Source organism: Tupaia chinensis, unplaced genomic scaffold (assembly GCF_000334495.1).
Source record: "Tupaia chinensis unplaced genomic scaffold, TupChi_1.0 Scaffold000104_1, whole genome shotgun sequence".
Classification (NCBI taxonomy): domain Eukaryota; kingdom Metazoa; phylum Chordata; class Mammalia; order Scandentia; family Tupaiidae; genus Tupaia; species Tupaia belangeri.
Genome location: NW_006159568.1, coordinates 4,050,029 through 4,063,584, shown reverse-complemented (window position 1 = coordinate 4,063,584; position 13,556 = coordinate 4,050,029). Strand labels below are relative to the sequence as shown.

Genomic DNA, 13,556 nt, shown 5'->3' with positions numbered 1-13,556 from the left:
GTCAAATTTAAATGAAATAAATAAATAAAAAAATAAAGTTATGTAAAATAACTCATTAAAAAAAAAACAGAAAAAGCAAGAGTTATAATTTTGGTGAAATTCAATTTATTAAAATTTATTTTATGGCTGTGCTTTTTTGGTGTCATGCCTAAGAACTCTCTCCTAAGCTATATGTCTCAAAGGTTTTCTATCATAGTGTTTGCTAAAACATTACAGTTTCACATTCTACATTTAGACCTACTATCCTTATTTTTGTATAAGGTATGAGGTTTAGGTTGTTTGCCAATGGGTATGCAATTGCTTGAGCACCATTTGTTGAAAAGATCATCCTTGGTTCACTGAACAGATTTTGTACCTTTTCCAAAATCATTGGTCATACTTCTGTAGGGCTATTTCTGGGTTCTCTATTTAGTTCCATTGATCTACATGTCTTTTCCTTTGACAATACTACATAGTTCGTATGACCCAGATTATTATAGCTAGGTAAAAACTGTAAAGCCAGGCAGAATGATTGCTTCCACTTTATTTTCCTTTTACACAATTGCACAGCAGATTTGATAAAAAAAAAATTATTATCACAGGGTAACTTAGAAACAGGAGTTGAAGATCAGCAGGTTCCATTTCTCCCCCTTCTCTGGTGAGCTGCAATTTCTCTTTTTTTCTAATTTACCAAAGGGTGGGTGCTCGCTAAAGAAAAACAGAAAGAGAGAGAGGAAAAAATGAGAAAGCACCCCACCCTCCCAGGGAAGATAGGCATTCTGTAATCCCTTGTCCATTTTCCTCTTGAGATTTTGAACATGCCTGCACATATGTCTGGTGTGATTTTTAAGCCACTGGGTTCAGGACTTGAATTGCATAGTCAGTCATGTGGGATCAGCTTAACCACCACACCGTTAGCTGGCTGATGAGCTAGACATTATTTTTTCAAGAATTTTAATTTTATTTTACATACTATATTATTATTTATTACTATCATTATTTTAAAAATTGCTATAGGGTAGATACACTCACCAGAGAGGAAAAGTGAGAAAGCAAGCTACCAGATCCTGGACTCCATACGAGAGTCCAATGCCTTTAACTACCACACCACCTCCTGGTTCCAACCTGGAAATATTTAAAGAAGTTGAAAATACAGCTCAACTTAGGAATTTGTGATTGCTAGAGCTAAAGTTATTTTTTTCCCCTTCCTATTGTTGAGGCCAGGGTAGTAAGTTACTTGGGAGGAATTCCTGACTACTCTGGGGTTAAAGATCAAAGACCCTTGCCTTCCTAATATAAAGGTCAATGGCTGGATGTTATCTCAGCTAGAGGATCTGAAAGACTGTCCTAGTAAGAATTTAATTCGAACAGAAACTGTTCAGGATTGGTACTGAATGTCTTTAGGATGCAAGAGTCGGGGGGGGGGCATAAAATTGGCATTCGTTTTGTTCACTCACACATTCATACACTGGGAAAATAGAGACATTTTAGCATCATCATCATTATTCTCACGGTATTTTAGAAACATCATATTCTTTCCATTGCTGGAATATAACAGATGTGCGGTACACACAGTTTAGTGATTGTCAGTTGGGTGATTTTGGCACAGGTATAAGTCATGGTGCTATTTCAGCTGGAGGGGAAGAGACTCGGGCAGGAGAATTATCTTTATACATAAAAAGAAAAGAGATTAGGTGCATTTCAAGCAGAAGCACAAGGCTGAATTACGGCTGGAAGACAGGAGCTACTGGAGAGTTAGTGTTAACATAATTAAAGGAAGAGTTGATTTGCTGGTAGGGCTGAATGAAGCAGCTAGAATATGAGTGTTGAATGTCCATTGCTGCAGAAGTCCAAGCAGATGCTGGATGACTGGGTCAGGGACATTGGAGGACTCCATGTAGACATAGATGGGGTTGAACAAGGAGACCTCTGAGCCCTCTTCTGACAAAATGCCTGGCTTTGTAAATGTCTGAAGTTGGTTGTCACTCTTGTGTATTCTCAGTGGCAAGATTATTTCTCTACTAGCACAAGTAGGATTCAGAAACTTAACTGATACAAGAAAATGAAAGTTTATTAACAAAATATGAATTCTTATCATATTCAATTAACACTTAATAAATATAATGAAGCTTGAATATTATTGGAACCAAAATTTTCCATGACTGTTTTTTTTTTTTAATTTGCTATTGGGTGTATGCACTCACCAGATAGAGATAGACAGGGAGAAAGAGAGAGATCCTGAGAAAGCACCCCCAGGCGGATTAGCCATGCTGCAATCCCTTCTTCTTCACTCTCTTCTTGGGATTTGGGGCATACACGCACATGTGTCTGGCACATTTTTCACACCACCTACACTCAAACTGCAGTTGGCCATGTGGGATCCAGCTGCCTTACTCACCTGGCTGGCCTTCCATGATCTATTATAAAATTGGATTTATTTTAAATTCATTTAAAATAAGTCTTTTGATGATTTATCACTTTCCCTCTCACTTTCTCTCCCTGTCTCTTTCCAGTGAGTACATGCACCCTATGGCAAAATCTAAAGAAATTGTAAAATAAATAAAGGCTCTGAGAATTCCTGGAGCAAAGAAACTATCAACAAGTAGCCCCAAAGTCTTGAAACATGTTTACCGATTTCTGTTTCTTTCAATCTTTCTTTCATTTTTTTTCTTTTTTCAAAACATGACTTAGTACTGATCTGAACACCAGCATTTCTCCTGGGAAATGTCATAAGCAATGAATGTCACATTCAAACTCTGTACTCCTTTTTGAGTCTAGTTTAATTTATTACCAGTATTTCATAATCTCCAGTAAACCCAGAAAAAAATAGCCCTGGCACATCTAAGTGGCACAGTCCATAACATGCAGGACTACAATACTAGAAACAACAGGGATGGTGATGGATCCGAACCCCAAGTCAGCCTGGATACACATCAGGTACGTGCATGCAGACTCCAGGTCCCAAGGAGCTGGAGTGCTCAGGAAAGGGGATCATGGTGTGATGAGACCCTGTCAAAGCTGTCATATGTGTGCATACAATATCTTTTTTTTACAAAAAGGAAAAAAATCGCCTGAATTCTCTCAATGCTAAAATGATATTTAGTTATCAAACTAAATTATTCCCACCCCAAAATCTCTCCCTGTGGAACTTGGCTTTGACTCTCCTTAGCACATCAGGGAAACCAAATCTAATAAATCAAAGTACCAATGAAATTTTGCACTTCCTCCCTTTCCTCTGATTGTCCTGATAAATCCAAGAGTTGGCAACAAGAACCACCTCACTTTCCTATCCTAACCCTAAACATAGTACATGTCATTCAGCATGCTCTAATGGCTCCTGTCTCATGTCCCTTAGCGCATGTTCAGAATGTCTCCATTACATTCTATGAGGGTATTGTTTTATGTTTACTTACTATAATGCATATATATACATATATGTATTATACATATCTATACATATATATGTACATACATGCACACACACATGAAGTTATCACAACAAAATGTAAATTCAGATTAAATGAGAGAATTTCACAAGTGCAATAAAGCATTCTGTAGTATATCAAGGTTGTATGTCAGACCAACCAGCTTGCCTAGAAATCATTGATCACTTTCATTATAGATAATCTGTTTAGTTTTACAGAGAAAACAAAGGTATTGCACACACTTAAAAAGTGTTCTCCATTTAGCTTTGTGTTAATTTAAAATACATATTTCTATTCCAAAATGACACCTAAAAATTATTCTAACAATGGCAAAAATATAATTCTGCAATTACAAAAGAGCTAACCTAGAATCCACGATTAAGTTATTCTCATGTTTATAGGTGTGATCATGAAATAAATACTACCCTGTGCTCCACTGCAAGCTTTTTAGATTTCATTTAAACACATATACACATCAGTTAAAGGAGGCTTTAGAAATTATAGTCCATGCATTTTTTCAAAACAGTTCTCCAAGAGCCAACCAGCCCTAAAACCTGAAGGACTCCACCAGTCCATAAGGCACACAGAAAAATGTTAAATTCTGGGGTAAACAAGACTCCAGCATAACACCCAAAGCAGTAGGTATTCCGCAGCAAACTGGGAGTACTTCAAGGTTAGTCTATAGTCTTCTTTAGAACTAGTTTCATCACAAGGGTTTAAGAAGGTAGAGATTTTAACACTACAGAGTACATTTGGGTGACAGGTTTCTTTTGTGTTAACTTGACTTTCCTGAATGACCTAGCTAGTGAATAAGTCACTAATCATTTTGGTCACCAGGCAAATCAAGTCTGTGAGATAGAAAGCCAATATTCAAAATACCTTATGTGAACCCATCAGATGATTTGTTTTTGACACAAACACATAACCTCAGTATGAGATATCTAACTAAAGCAAGCACATCCAAGAGAGACCAAGATAGCACCTCTTCTTCTAAGGTTTAGGTTTTGCCCAGAATTCTTGATACATGGAATAGCCTATACCAAGAGTCATTGCTCCCACAACAAAGCCTAGGGCTGCCACACACACGTGTATCAGGTGAACAGACATTTTAGTATTTCCTCGGCTCTTTGATTTGTATAGTCCATATGCAACAATTGCTGCAAAACCTGCCATTCCAATGGGGACAAATGGTGCCTCTTTAGCTTTTTGAATACGTTTGGAGCCCTGATCTTCAGTATATGAAGTGAGAAACATCACTGTTGGTTGACATGGTGACTGAAGACTCTTCCTGAGAGTTTCTATTAGATTCAAGTGCAACAAAACCCCTCACACTCCAGCTGGCCTCTAGTAGAGTATTTTTTAAAGTCTGGCATAGGCTGAAGCTGTCAGACACATGACCGAACTCAAGAGCTATACCCTGAAAAATGAAACATTCTCTCTGAGTGGCCTTAGGATGAGAGACCTTTCCACTTGACTTGGCTTTTGAGTGGCAGCTGCTGTGATCAGAAGTCCTTTCTTCTATGTGGGTGACAACCACAGAGGACCCTTCATCACTGGCTGAAGCATGACTGAGTCACTAGGCATCTCACAGCAGCTTTCACGTCCTTATTCCTCAGGCTGTAGATGATGGGGTTCAGCATGGGGGTCACCACCCCATAGAAGAGGGAGATGAGCTTGTCTGAAAGATCTGTCTTGTCTGCCCCTAGGGGGTCCTTAGACTTGGGCTTAGCATACATAAAAAATAAGGTTCCATAGAAGACAACCATGACGGTGAAGTGGGCAGAGCAGGTGGAGAAGGCCTTTTTTTTCCCCTCAGCTGAGGGGATTCTCAGGATGGTGACAATGATGAAGACATAGGACAGAGAGATGAACAGAACTGGAATGCCCAGAAGGATCACACTGGATACTGTCATGCTGATCACATTGATGAAGATGTCAGCACAGGCCAATTTTAGGACAGCCAAGATCTCACAGGTGAAGTGGTTGATGACATTGTCCCCACAGAAGGGCAGCTGAATTGCCAAGGACGTGTTTACTAGAGAAGCCGCCCCACCTATAGCCCAGGAGCCCGCAGCCATGGGCACATAGGCAGCCCGGCTCATGATCGCAGGGTATCTAAGCGGGCTGCAGATGGCCACGTAGCGATCAAATGCCATCATGCTCAGGAGCACGCACTCTGTCCCTGCCATGGCAAAGGAGAGACCCATCTGCACAGCACAGGCTGAGAAAGAGATGGTTTTATGTGGAGTCAGGACAAGGTCCAGGAACAGCGGGACTGAGGAGGTTGTGTAGCAGATGTCCAGGAAGGAGAAAAACCTGCCATTCCAATGGGGACAAATGGTGCCTCTTTAGCTTTTTGAATACGTTTGGAGCCCTGATCTTCAGTATATGAAGTGAGAAACATCACTGTTGGTTGACATGGTGACTGAAGACTCTTCCTGAGAGTTTCTATTAGATTCAAGTGCAACAAAACCCCTCACACTCCAGCTGGCCTCTAGTAGAGTATTTTTTAAAGTCTGGCATAGGCTGAAGCTGTCAGACACATGACCGAACTCAAGAGCTATACCCTGAAAAATGAAACATTCTCTCTGAGTGGCCTTAGGATGAGAGACCTTTCCACTTGACTTGGCTTTTGAGTGGCAGCTGCTGTGATCAGAAGTCCTTTCTTCTATGTGGGTGACAACCACAGAGGACCCTTCATCACTGGCTGAAGCATGACTGAGTCACTAGGCATCTCACAGCAGCTTTCACGTCCTTATTCCTCAGGCTGTAGATGATGGGGTTCAGCATGGGGGTCACCACCCCATAGAAGAGGGAGATGAGCTTGTCTGAAAGATCTGTCTTGTCTGCCCCTAGGGGGTCCTTAGACTTGGGCTTAGCATACATAAAAAATAAGGTTCCATAGAAGACAACCATGACGGTGAAGTGGGCAGAGCAGGTGGAGAAGGCCTTTTTTTTCCCCTCAGCTGAGGGGATTCTCAGGATGGTGACAATGATGAAGACATAGGACAGAGAGATGAACAGAACTGGAATGCCCAGAAGGATCACACTGGATACTGTCATGCTGATCACATTGATGAAGATGTCAGCACAGGCCAATTTTAGGACAGCCAAGATCTCACAGGTGAAGTGGTTGATGACATTGTCCCCACAGAAGGGCAGCTGAATTGCCAAGGACGTGTTTACTAGAGAAGCCGCCCCACCTATAGCCCAGGAGCCCGCAGCCATGGGCACATAGGCAGCCCGGCTCATGATCGCAGGGTATCTAAGCGGGCTGCAGATGGCCACGTAGCGATCAAATGCCATCATGCTCAGGAGCACGCACTCTGTCCCTGCCATGGCAAAGGAGAGACCCATCTGCACAGCACAGGCTGAGAAAGAGATGGTTTTATGTGGAGTCAGGACAAGGTCCAGGAACAGCGGGACTGAGGAGGTTGTGTAGCAGATGTCCAGGAAGGAGAGGTTCCCCAGGAAGAAGTACATGGGTGTGTACAGGTGGGAGTCAATGACTGTCACCAAGATGAGGACCCCGTTGCCCAGCAGGATCACCAGGTACATTGACAGGATGAGAACAAAGAAGAGTTTTTCTAGCTTTGGGTGGTCAGAGAGCCCAAGGAGAATGAACCCCATTACAGGAGAGGTCTGATTGTCTTTTTCCATGTAGTATTTCTTGCATCACCAGCAAAGTACAAAGCAGCACATCAAGCTTACTTGGAAAGAGTCCTAGGCCTCTGGGATATGTTGTAGTCCCTGCTGCCTAACAGGAAAAAATTATGAAGACAGTAGAAGGTTTTCCTTACAGAGGTCAGATCTAGACCCAACTTGGGGGAAGGGCTCAAATGTACCTACTCGTAGGAGCCTACTTTGATTTTGCTGCACTCTCCCCATGCTCATAAAGGCTTCAAGAGGGGAAGCGACTAGTACAATCTTCTAAACGAGTTGATGACAGAGACAAGATTTGAACCCAGCAAAGGTAATTCCTGGCCTACAAGACCTTTTTCTCTGCATTATGATTAACAGAGCATAGCTGGAAAATGCTGTGAATTATTTCTCTTAATGCAAGTTTAAGAACTTGTACTTAATCTGGTTTTTCTTAGAATCTCAGAAAGGAAGCTCCCCTAGCTGATTCAATTCTTTGAACTAGCAATTGTTGAGCTTTGCTTACATGTGATAGGACCATGCAGAAAATGTTAATCCACATCCCCCGAGAAAAATCCCTGCTAAGTCTCCAGCATGAGAGGATTACATGATCAGTCTACTCACTGCTAGTGACATGGCTTTGGCTGCAGTTAGCCTTCGGGTCCGCCTATTCTAGATGTGCTTTTACAGTGATATATGGGAGGTCTGACAGTTTGAAATGTTCTAAGACCAACTAAGGGATTAATTAGAGTAACTGAACCCACACTATGGGACATCACCATACAGCTTACTCATCAGTTAACTCAGTTATTATCAACCCCACACTAACTGCAGTTATCAGATAGTAAGGCATATGATATTAACGTCTAATCCCCTTTCTTTGAATATGGTGAAAGTCTTAACCAGAATGAAGAAGGGATATTTTCCTTTGTCTTTTTGCTTCTGTATTATATTCTTGGGTAAAATTCTGGCACTGACCAGGTTCTGTGTTCACACAAGCACTTAGCTTATAAGAAGACCTGCGTGTCATTTGTACAGGACTTCTGGGTTCTTACCTACCATTGTCCAGGCTCTAAATTCAGAGTCATCAGGAGTAATATTCATATAGCTCCTTCTTAATTGGAGTGTGTGTGTGTGTGTGTGTGTGTGTGTGTAAGAGGAGGCAGACGATGGCATCTACTCTATGCCACATTCTTGGAATATCGCCTGGAGAAGATTTCCTCTTTTGAGTTTTATAGGTGATATAACCAAGCTCAGAAGTGATGAGTTTGCTATGTGGGGTAGAGCTGAAATTTGGTACCACAGCCCGGCCCTAAGTTCTTTCTACCAAATTGATGAAAAACTATTCAATTTTTTGTAAGAATAAAAAAAGATACGGTCTCACAAACACCTGCTCTACATGGTCTCTGACCTGTCTTCTTATCTGTCCGGCACTCTTTCGCTTCAGTACCAGGGGAGAGGGTTCATGTCAGATGTGTAATTGGACAGTACTGCTTCCACTCTGAATTAATTCAGAGTTTCTCTAAAAAAGCTGAATTCTGCATTGTCAAATTTTTTTTCTATTTTTTTTGAGAGGTTTTTGCTATAGGGCGCATGCGCTCACCAGACAGACAGAGACAGAGAGATAGAAAGTGAGAAATTACCCCCCAGAGGGGATGGCCACGCCGCAATTCCTTCTCCTCCATTCTCCTCTTGGGATCTTGGGCACACACGCCCATGCGTCCGGCGTGAGTTTGAGCCACCGGGTCCTGGACTCGAACCACAGTCGACCACATGGGAATCCAGCAACATAGCCATTATGCTAACTGCTGGTCCCCCAATATTTAGCATCATCTTGACCTCTACACACTAGTTACCAGTGTCACGCCTCAGAATCGTAACCACTGATAACGTCTCCAACACAGCCAACTTTTCTAAGAGTAATGGTCGGTGAAAAATTATGGCCATTAGAAAAACAATGCTCTAACCCAGGGAAAGTCTCCTCCCCCATTAGGAACCATAGATTCCATTGATTTTCTATTTTATCACATGTCTTTCCCCCGTCCCTCACTGTAGCACGTGAAGGTGTTCCTGGTTGCTCAGAGCAGACATGTCCTCTCAGGGTGCCCCACAGTATCTCTGCCTGAACCAATCTCCCATTCCACCCAATGGCTCTCCAACTCCTTATCAAAAATGCAAAAGCAACTGTTATAATCAGTCTCACAATCAAGATTCCAAAGTGACAGGGAGAGGCTGTGGTTGCAGAGGCCAAGGAAAGTGGTTTCTGTGGGAAGTCACCCAGTTCAGTCCCATCAGGTAAATCTGTGCACACAGAAGCTTCAAACCCAGGAACAGTGCAGGGTGAGCTCAAAGGATGCATGGGTTTGACCTGCTTGAGCACCCCATTTGTGGAAGTCTCAGTACGTTTCTCACAAGAGGAGCTGAATAATTTTGTTTGGGTGGTGTAGACTGAACAGGCAGGAAAGCTGCGTCCTGAAGACAGCGCTGATAGAACGCCCCCTGCCTATGTGAAAGCTAGTCCGTGTGTCTTGAACAAGTCCTGTCTCCTCCTTAGGCTCAGTTTCCCAAGTGCACCACAAGAAGGGTGAACCAAGTGCTTCCCAGGGCACCCCATCTCCATACATTGCTGACTACTGCCCAGAGCTGTCCTCCACAAAGAAGGAGCAGTCCTCGGTGGACGTGGCTGCCCACTCTCCGGGGTGGGGATACCTGTGCATGTATTAAGGGACCATCTGAATTCCAGTTTCCCATCGAGGTAGAATCAGCAGGACATTGGGATGTCTCAGGTGTTGGGGGTTCAGGATGGAAGCCATGAAGAGCTCGGGCTGCTGCAGCCCCAGGAGAACAGAGAGAACAGGAGGAAGGGAGGCAGCCAGGGACAGCGGGGAGAGGAGGGAGCTGTACCTGGGCGGCTGCTTCCAGGAGGTGTGGAGCTTGGCTGTCCCAAGGACCTGGGTCCATCAGGTAGATGAGAAATGGGAGGCGACGTGGTCTCATAAGAAGACGCCATGCAACCGCACACAGTGTTACGAGAGCAGCTTGCTTAAAGAAAGGAAAAGCCTGAAAAGCCTGTGGGATCATCGTCTCGGCAATTTGACCTCTAGAAACCACTCTAAAAGAACGACAAGTGAGGTCAGTTTCCCCCCACAAGGATTCTATCGCGGCAGTATTTGAGAGTGAAATAGGAGCCAATGAACTGTCCACCAATACACACCAAGGTAAATCGTGGCATTTCACACAGAGGAATAACAGACACACGTAGTGTTAGCCTTAAAACTTTTACATAGTGTTATTGCAGCATAATAATAAACGCATCAAAACAGTGCATTCCGTTATGATCTCAGTCAAGGTAACCCGTGTGGACAAATAGTGACTGGAAATCGAGTTTGGGATAATTAAGAGGGGCAGAGGATTCCTCTGGTGCCTCTTCAGTATGTCCCCAATTTTCTCTTAATAAGGCGGGCACAAGTTACTTTATATTTGGAAAAAGGAATCTCAGCATTGGGAAAAGGACAATGGGGAAAAAAACAGTAAGAACTAGTCACAGAGTGGGAACCAGACAGACAGGGCCTGGGTGCCGGCTGGTCCGTCTGCTCCTCCTCTGACCTGAGAAAGTCTCACCTTCCTGAGCCTCCCTTCCTCACCTGCAGACCAGGAGGTGGGAATGCTGCTCTCCTCCCGCTGGGCTCCCTGTGGAGATGGAGCAGCAAGGACAGGGAGGGGACTGGGTCAGGGGGGAGCCCTGCAGAGTGGGCAGAGTGCCCCCCACACACCCTCAGCTGCTATTCTGGGCTCCAGCATCAACTGCTCAGAAGTAGTTGCAGCTGGAAGTCTCTGGGGACAGAGGCTGGGCAGGAGGGGAAAAGGACACCTTAGGGGATCCCCTGAGGAGGCATCCCCACCACCTCTGTCCCTGGTTCAGCCCAGCTCTCCCCGTCTGCTTCCTGCTTGGTGGCCACTTCTCCGAGTCTCCTGGCTCCCGACTGATTCTCACCTCCTCACTGTGCCCCTGGCCAGACGTCAGAGAAACAGCCCTACCACTCCGGCTTGCCCTGCTGTACCTGTGTACCTACCTTCTTGTCACCCAGTCTTGGAGGGCACTGTCGCCTCTGTGCTGATTCTCCCCCTTCCTCCCAGCTGTGGTGGTTGTATCCTGGGGTCCCAGTCAGAGACTCTTCATGTAGGGGACCCAGCACTCCGGTCTGAGGCCCAGAAATCCCAAAGGTAGTTTTTCCACAGCAGATGAAGGGAGTCCTCAAGTGGCAGAGGTGGACTCCGTGGGCAGCTGACTTCCCCATTACTCCAGCAGGGAGCCTGCTAGTCCCAGAAGCAATTTAAAGTTCGGAATGTCAGGTGTGTGCAGGGTGCAGGGACCAGGCAGCCTGGGCTCTGGGGACCGCATCTCCTCGTTCCAATTAGAGACGGTGACTAGGACACGGCCTGCTGGAGATGGAGAGGAGCCACCGAAATTCTGGCTCGCTCCTCACCTGTCCCCGGGTCTCCAAGAAGCCAGTGCTGGCTTCAGGGAAGCACGTGGTCCCCAAGTTGTAGTCCTGGCATCCTGCGGGTGACAGACCCGTGTCTATAACAACAGCATGGTCTGCTATATTCATTGAGCTGCCACATGTACCAGCCACGGCCACAAACATCCTTCATACTTTAGAAAAGTTCAGCAAAATCCAGGAATACATGTGAATTGGGTATCTACTTCCAGTCTGCTGAGAGAGCTTTGTATTTTTATCTTCTTATTTTTTTATTTGACCAAAGAGAGTTTTAAAAGTTAATCAACTGTCCCGAAACCACAAGTCTTGTGAGTGGCAGAGCTCATCAGTAGACTGTTCTTTTTTTGTTTGTTTTTTTCTTTCTAACAAAAAAAAAAACTTTTAGAGAGATTTTTGGTATAGGGCGCATGCGTTCAACAGAGAGAGACAGAGACAGAGAGACAGAAAGCGAGAAATCATCCCCCACCCCCGGGGGTGATAGAAATGCAGCAATTCTTTTTCCTCTTGGGATTTTGGGCACACGCACATGCACATGCGCCTGGCACGAGTTTTAAACTGCCAGGTCTGGGACTCAAACTGTGGTCGACTACATGTAAGTCCAGCAGAGCCATTATGCCATCTGCTGGCTCCAGGACTGAATTTTCTTTATTGTCAGTTGTTATCAGCAGCAGCAGCAGTATTATTAGATATTACTTGTACTTGGAATCAAACGTAAAAGATAAGAAAAATGTATGGTCAAAATAAACCCATCTTTAAACACCCTGTTGTTATTCTCCCCCAGGCAACCAATATTAGCATTTTTTAATCCTTTTTTGCCAGAGATATTCTATGTTTACAATAACGAATATCTAACATATTAATCAATTTAGCACAAATACACACTGTGTTAATATTTTACTTTTCTCAGCTAGTAATATACCTTGTAGAATTTTCTTGGGAAAAAATAATAGGTCTTCCTCCATTTATTAAAATGTCTCATTCTTTTAAATATCTATGTATTTTCATTGTAAGGATGTACCATCATTTAATTGTTCAATCTGCTGTTATAATCAATGCTATGCTAAATATTCTCACATATTCATACTTCTACAAATGAGAAAAATACATCTCTTTTATGTTCATTTGTAATTTTTTAAAAGCTAGATATTAAATTTTATTCATCTTTGTATTGTATATATTTTTTAAATTTACATTTAATTACTGTATATCTTTACAGGGTACAATATGGTTTTTCAAACTACACATGCAATGGGATTTGGACCACCAAAGGCCCTCTGCCCAGACTTCACCCTCCTGCTCTCCAGTCTAGCTGGGAGCCAGGAAAAAGCATACAATCCATTAGATGACCAGAAACCCCCACAGTGGCACAAGAAATATGAGAAACCAAGAAAAATCTCTCCTCTACTAGAAAAGAATAACTCCTTCTTCTTCACAAAGAATACAAGGGAAGGGAACCAGCCGTTAGCGTAATGGCTATGTCGCTGGATTCCCACGTAGTCGACGGCGGTTCGTGTCCCGGACCCGGTGGCTTAAAACTCACGCCGGGCGCGTGGGCGTGCGTGCCCACGATCACGAGAGGAGAATGGAGGAGAAGGGATTGCGGCGTGACCATCCCCCCTGGGGGGTGATTTCTCACTTTCTGTCTCTATGTCTCTCTCTGTCTGTCTGGCGAGCGCACGCGCCCTACAGTGAAAATCTCTCCAAAAAAAAAAAAAAAAGAATACAAGGGAACTCATGGACATGTCAGATAAAGAATTTAAAATATTCATAGTGACAAAGCTAACAGAGATGAGACAGGAGAGACAATGAAGTCCAGAAGATGCAGGAGAAAAGAGACACCAAGTTCCAGGAGGTGAGGAAGTTCTTGCACAATCTGAGAGAAGAGATACACATCATAAAAAAGAATCCAATGCAATTGTTAGAGATGAAGGCTGTAATACAGGAAATCAAAACTTCCGTTGAGGGGCTGGCAGGTGGCATGATGGTTAAGGGTGCTGGACTCCCTCATGAC

General features: G+C 43.7%; 3 protein-coding genes across 3 annotated transcripts; all 3 read right to left on the bottom strand.

Annotated features, from left to right (window-relative positions):
- Positions 1–4,394: 4,394 nt before the first annotated feature.
- Positions 4,395–5,824, bottom strand: LOC102489836 (HIG1 domain family member 1A, mitochondrial-like). Its single transcript, XM_006143771.1, has 2 exons — positions 5,802–5,824; positions 4,395–4,653 (listed from the first exon to the last, which is right to left on the bottom strand). Exons 1-2 carry the CDS (start codon positions 5,822–5,824, stop codon positions 4,395–4,397), a joined length of 282 nt encoding a protein of 93 aa, XP_006143833.1.
- Positions 4,955–5,752, bottom strand: LOC102491102 (olfactory receptor 2S2; the record flags this gene model as incomplete). The annotated part of the gene is made up of 1 exon (XM_006143772.2): positions 4,955–5,752. A coding segment is annotated over one exon (798 nt), but the record flags the coding sequence as incomplete, so codon positions are not given.
- Positions 5,825–6,104: 280 nt separating the features above from the next.
- Positions 6,105–7,064, bottom strand: LOC102498156 (olfactory receptor 2S2). Its single transcript, XM_006143786.1, has one exon. It carries the CDS (start codon positions 7,062–7,064, stop codon positions 6,105–6,107), a length of 960 nt encoding a protein of 319 aa, XP_006143848.1.
- Between the last annotated feature and the right edge of the window lie 6,492 nt (positions 7,065–13,556).

What these genes read in the sequence shown, in the direction of transcription:
- LOC102489836 (XM_006143771.1), bottom strand. Translation starts at nt 5,824, where the DNA reads ATGTCAACCAACAGTGATGTTTC. An exon ending in TCAACCAACAGTGATGTTTC is followed by an intron (nt 4,654 to 5,801) that starts TCACTTCATATA and finishes AACAGTGATGTT; the next exon opens with TCTCACTTCATATACTGAAG.
- LOC102498156 (XM_006143786.1), bottom strand. Translation starts at nt 7,064, where the DNA reads ATGGAAAAAGACAATCAGACCTCTCCTGTAATGGGGTTCATTCTCCTT.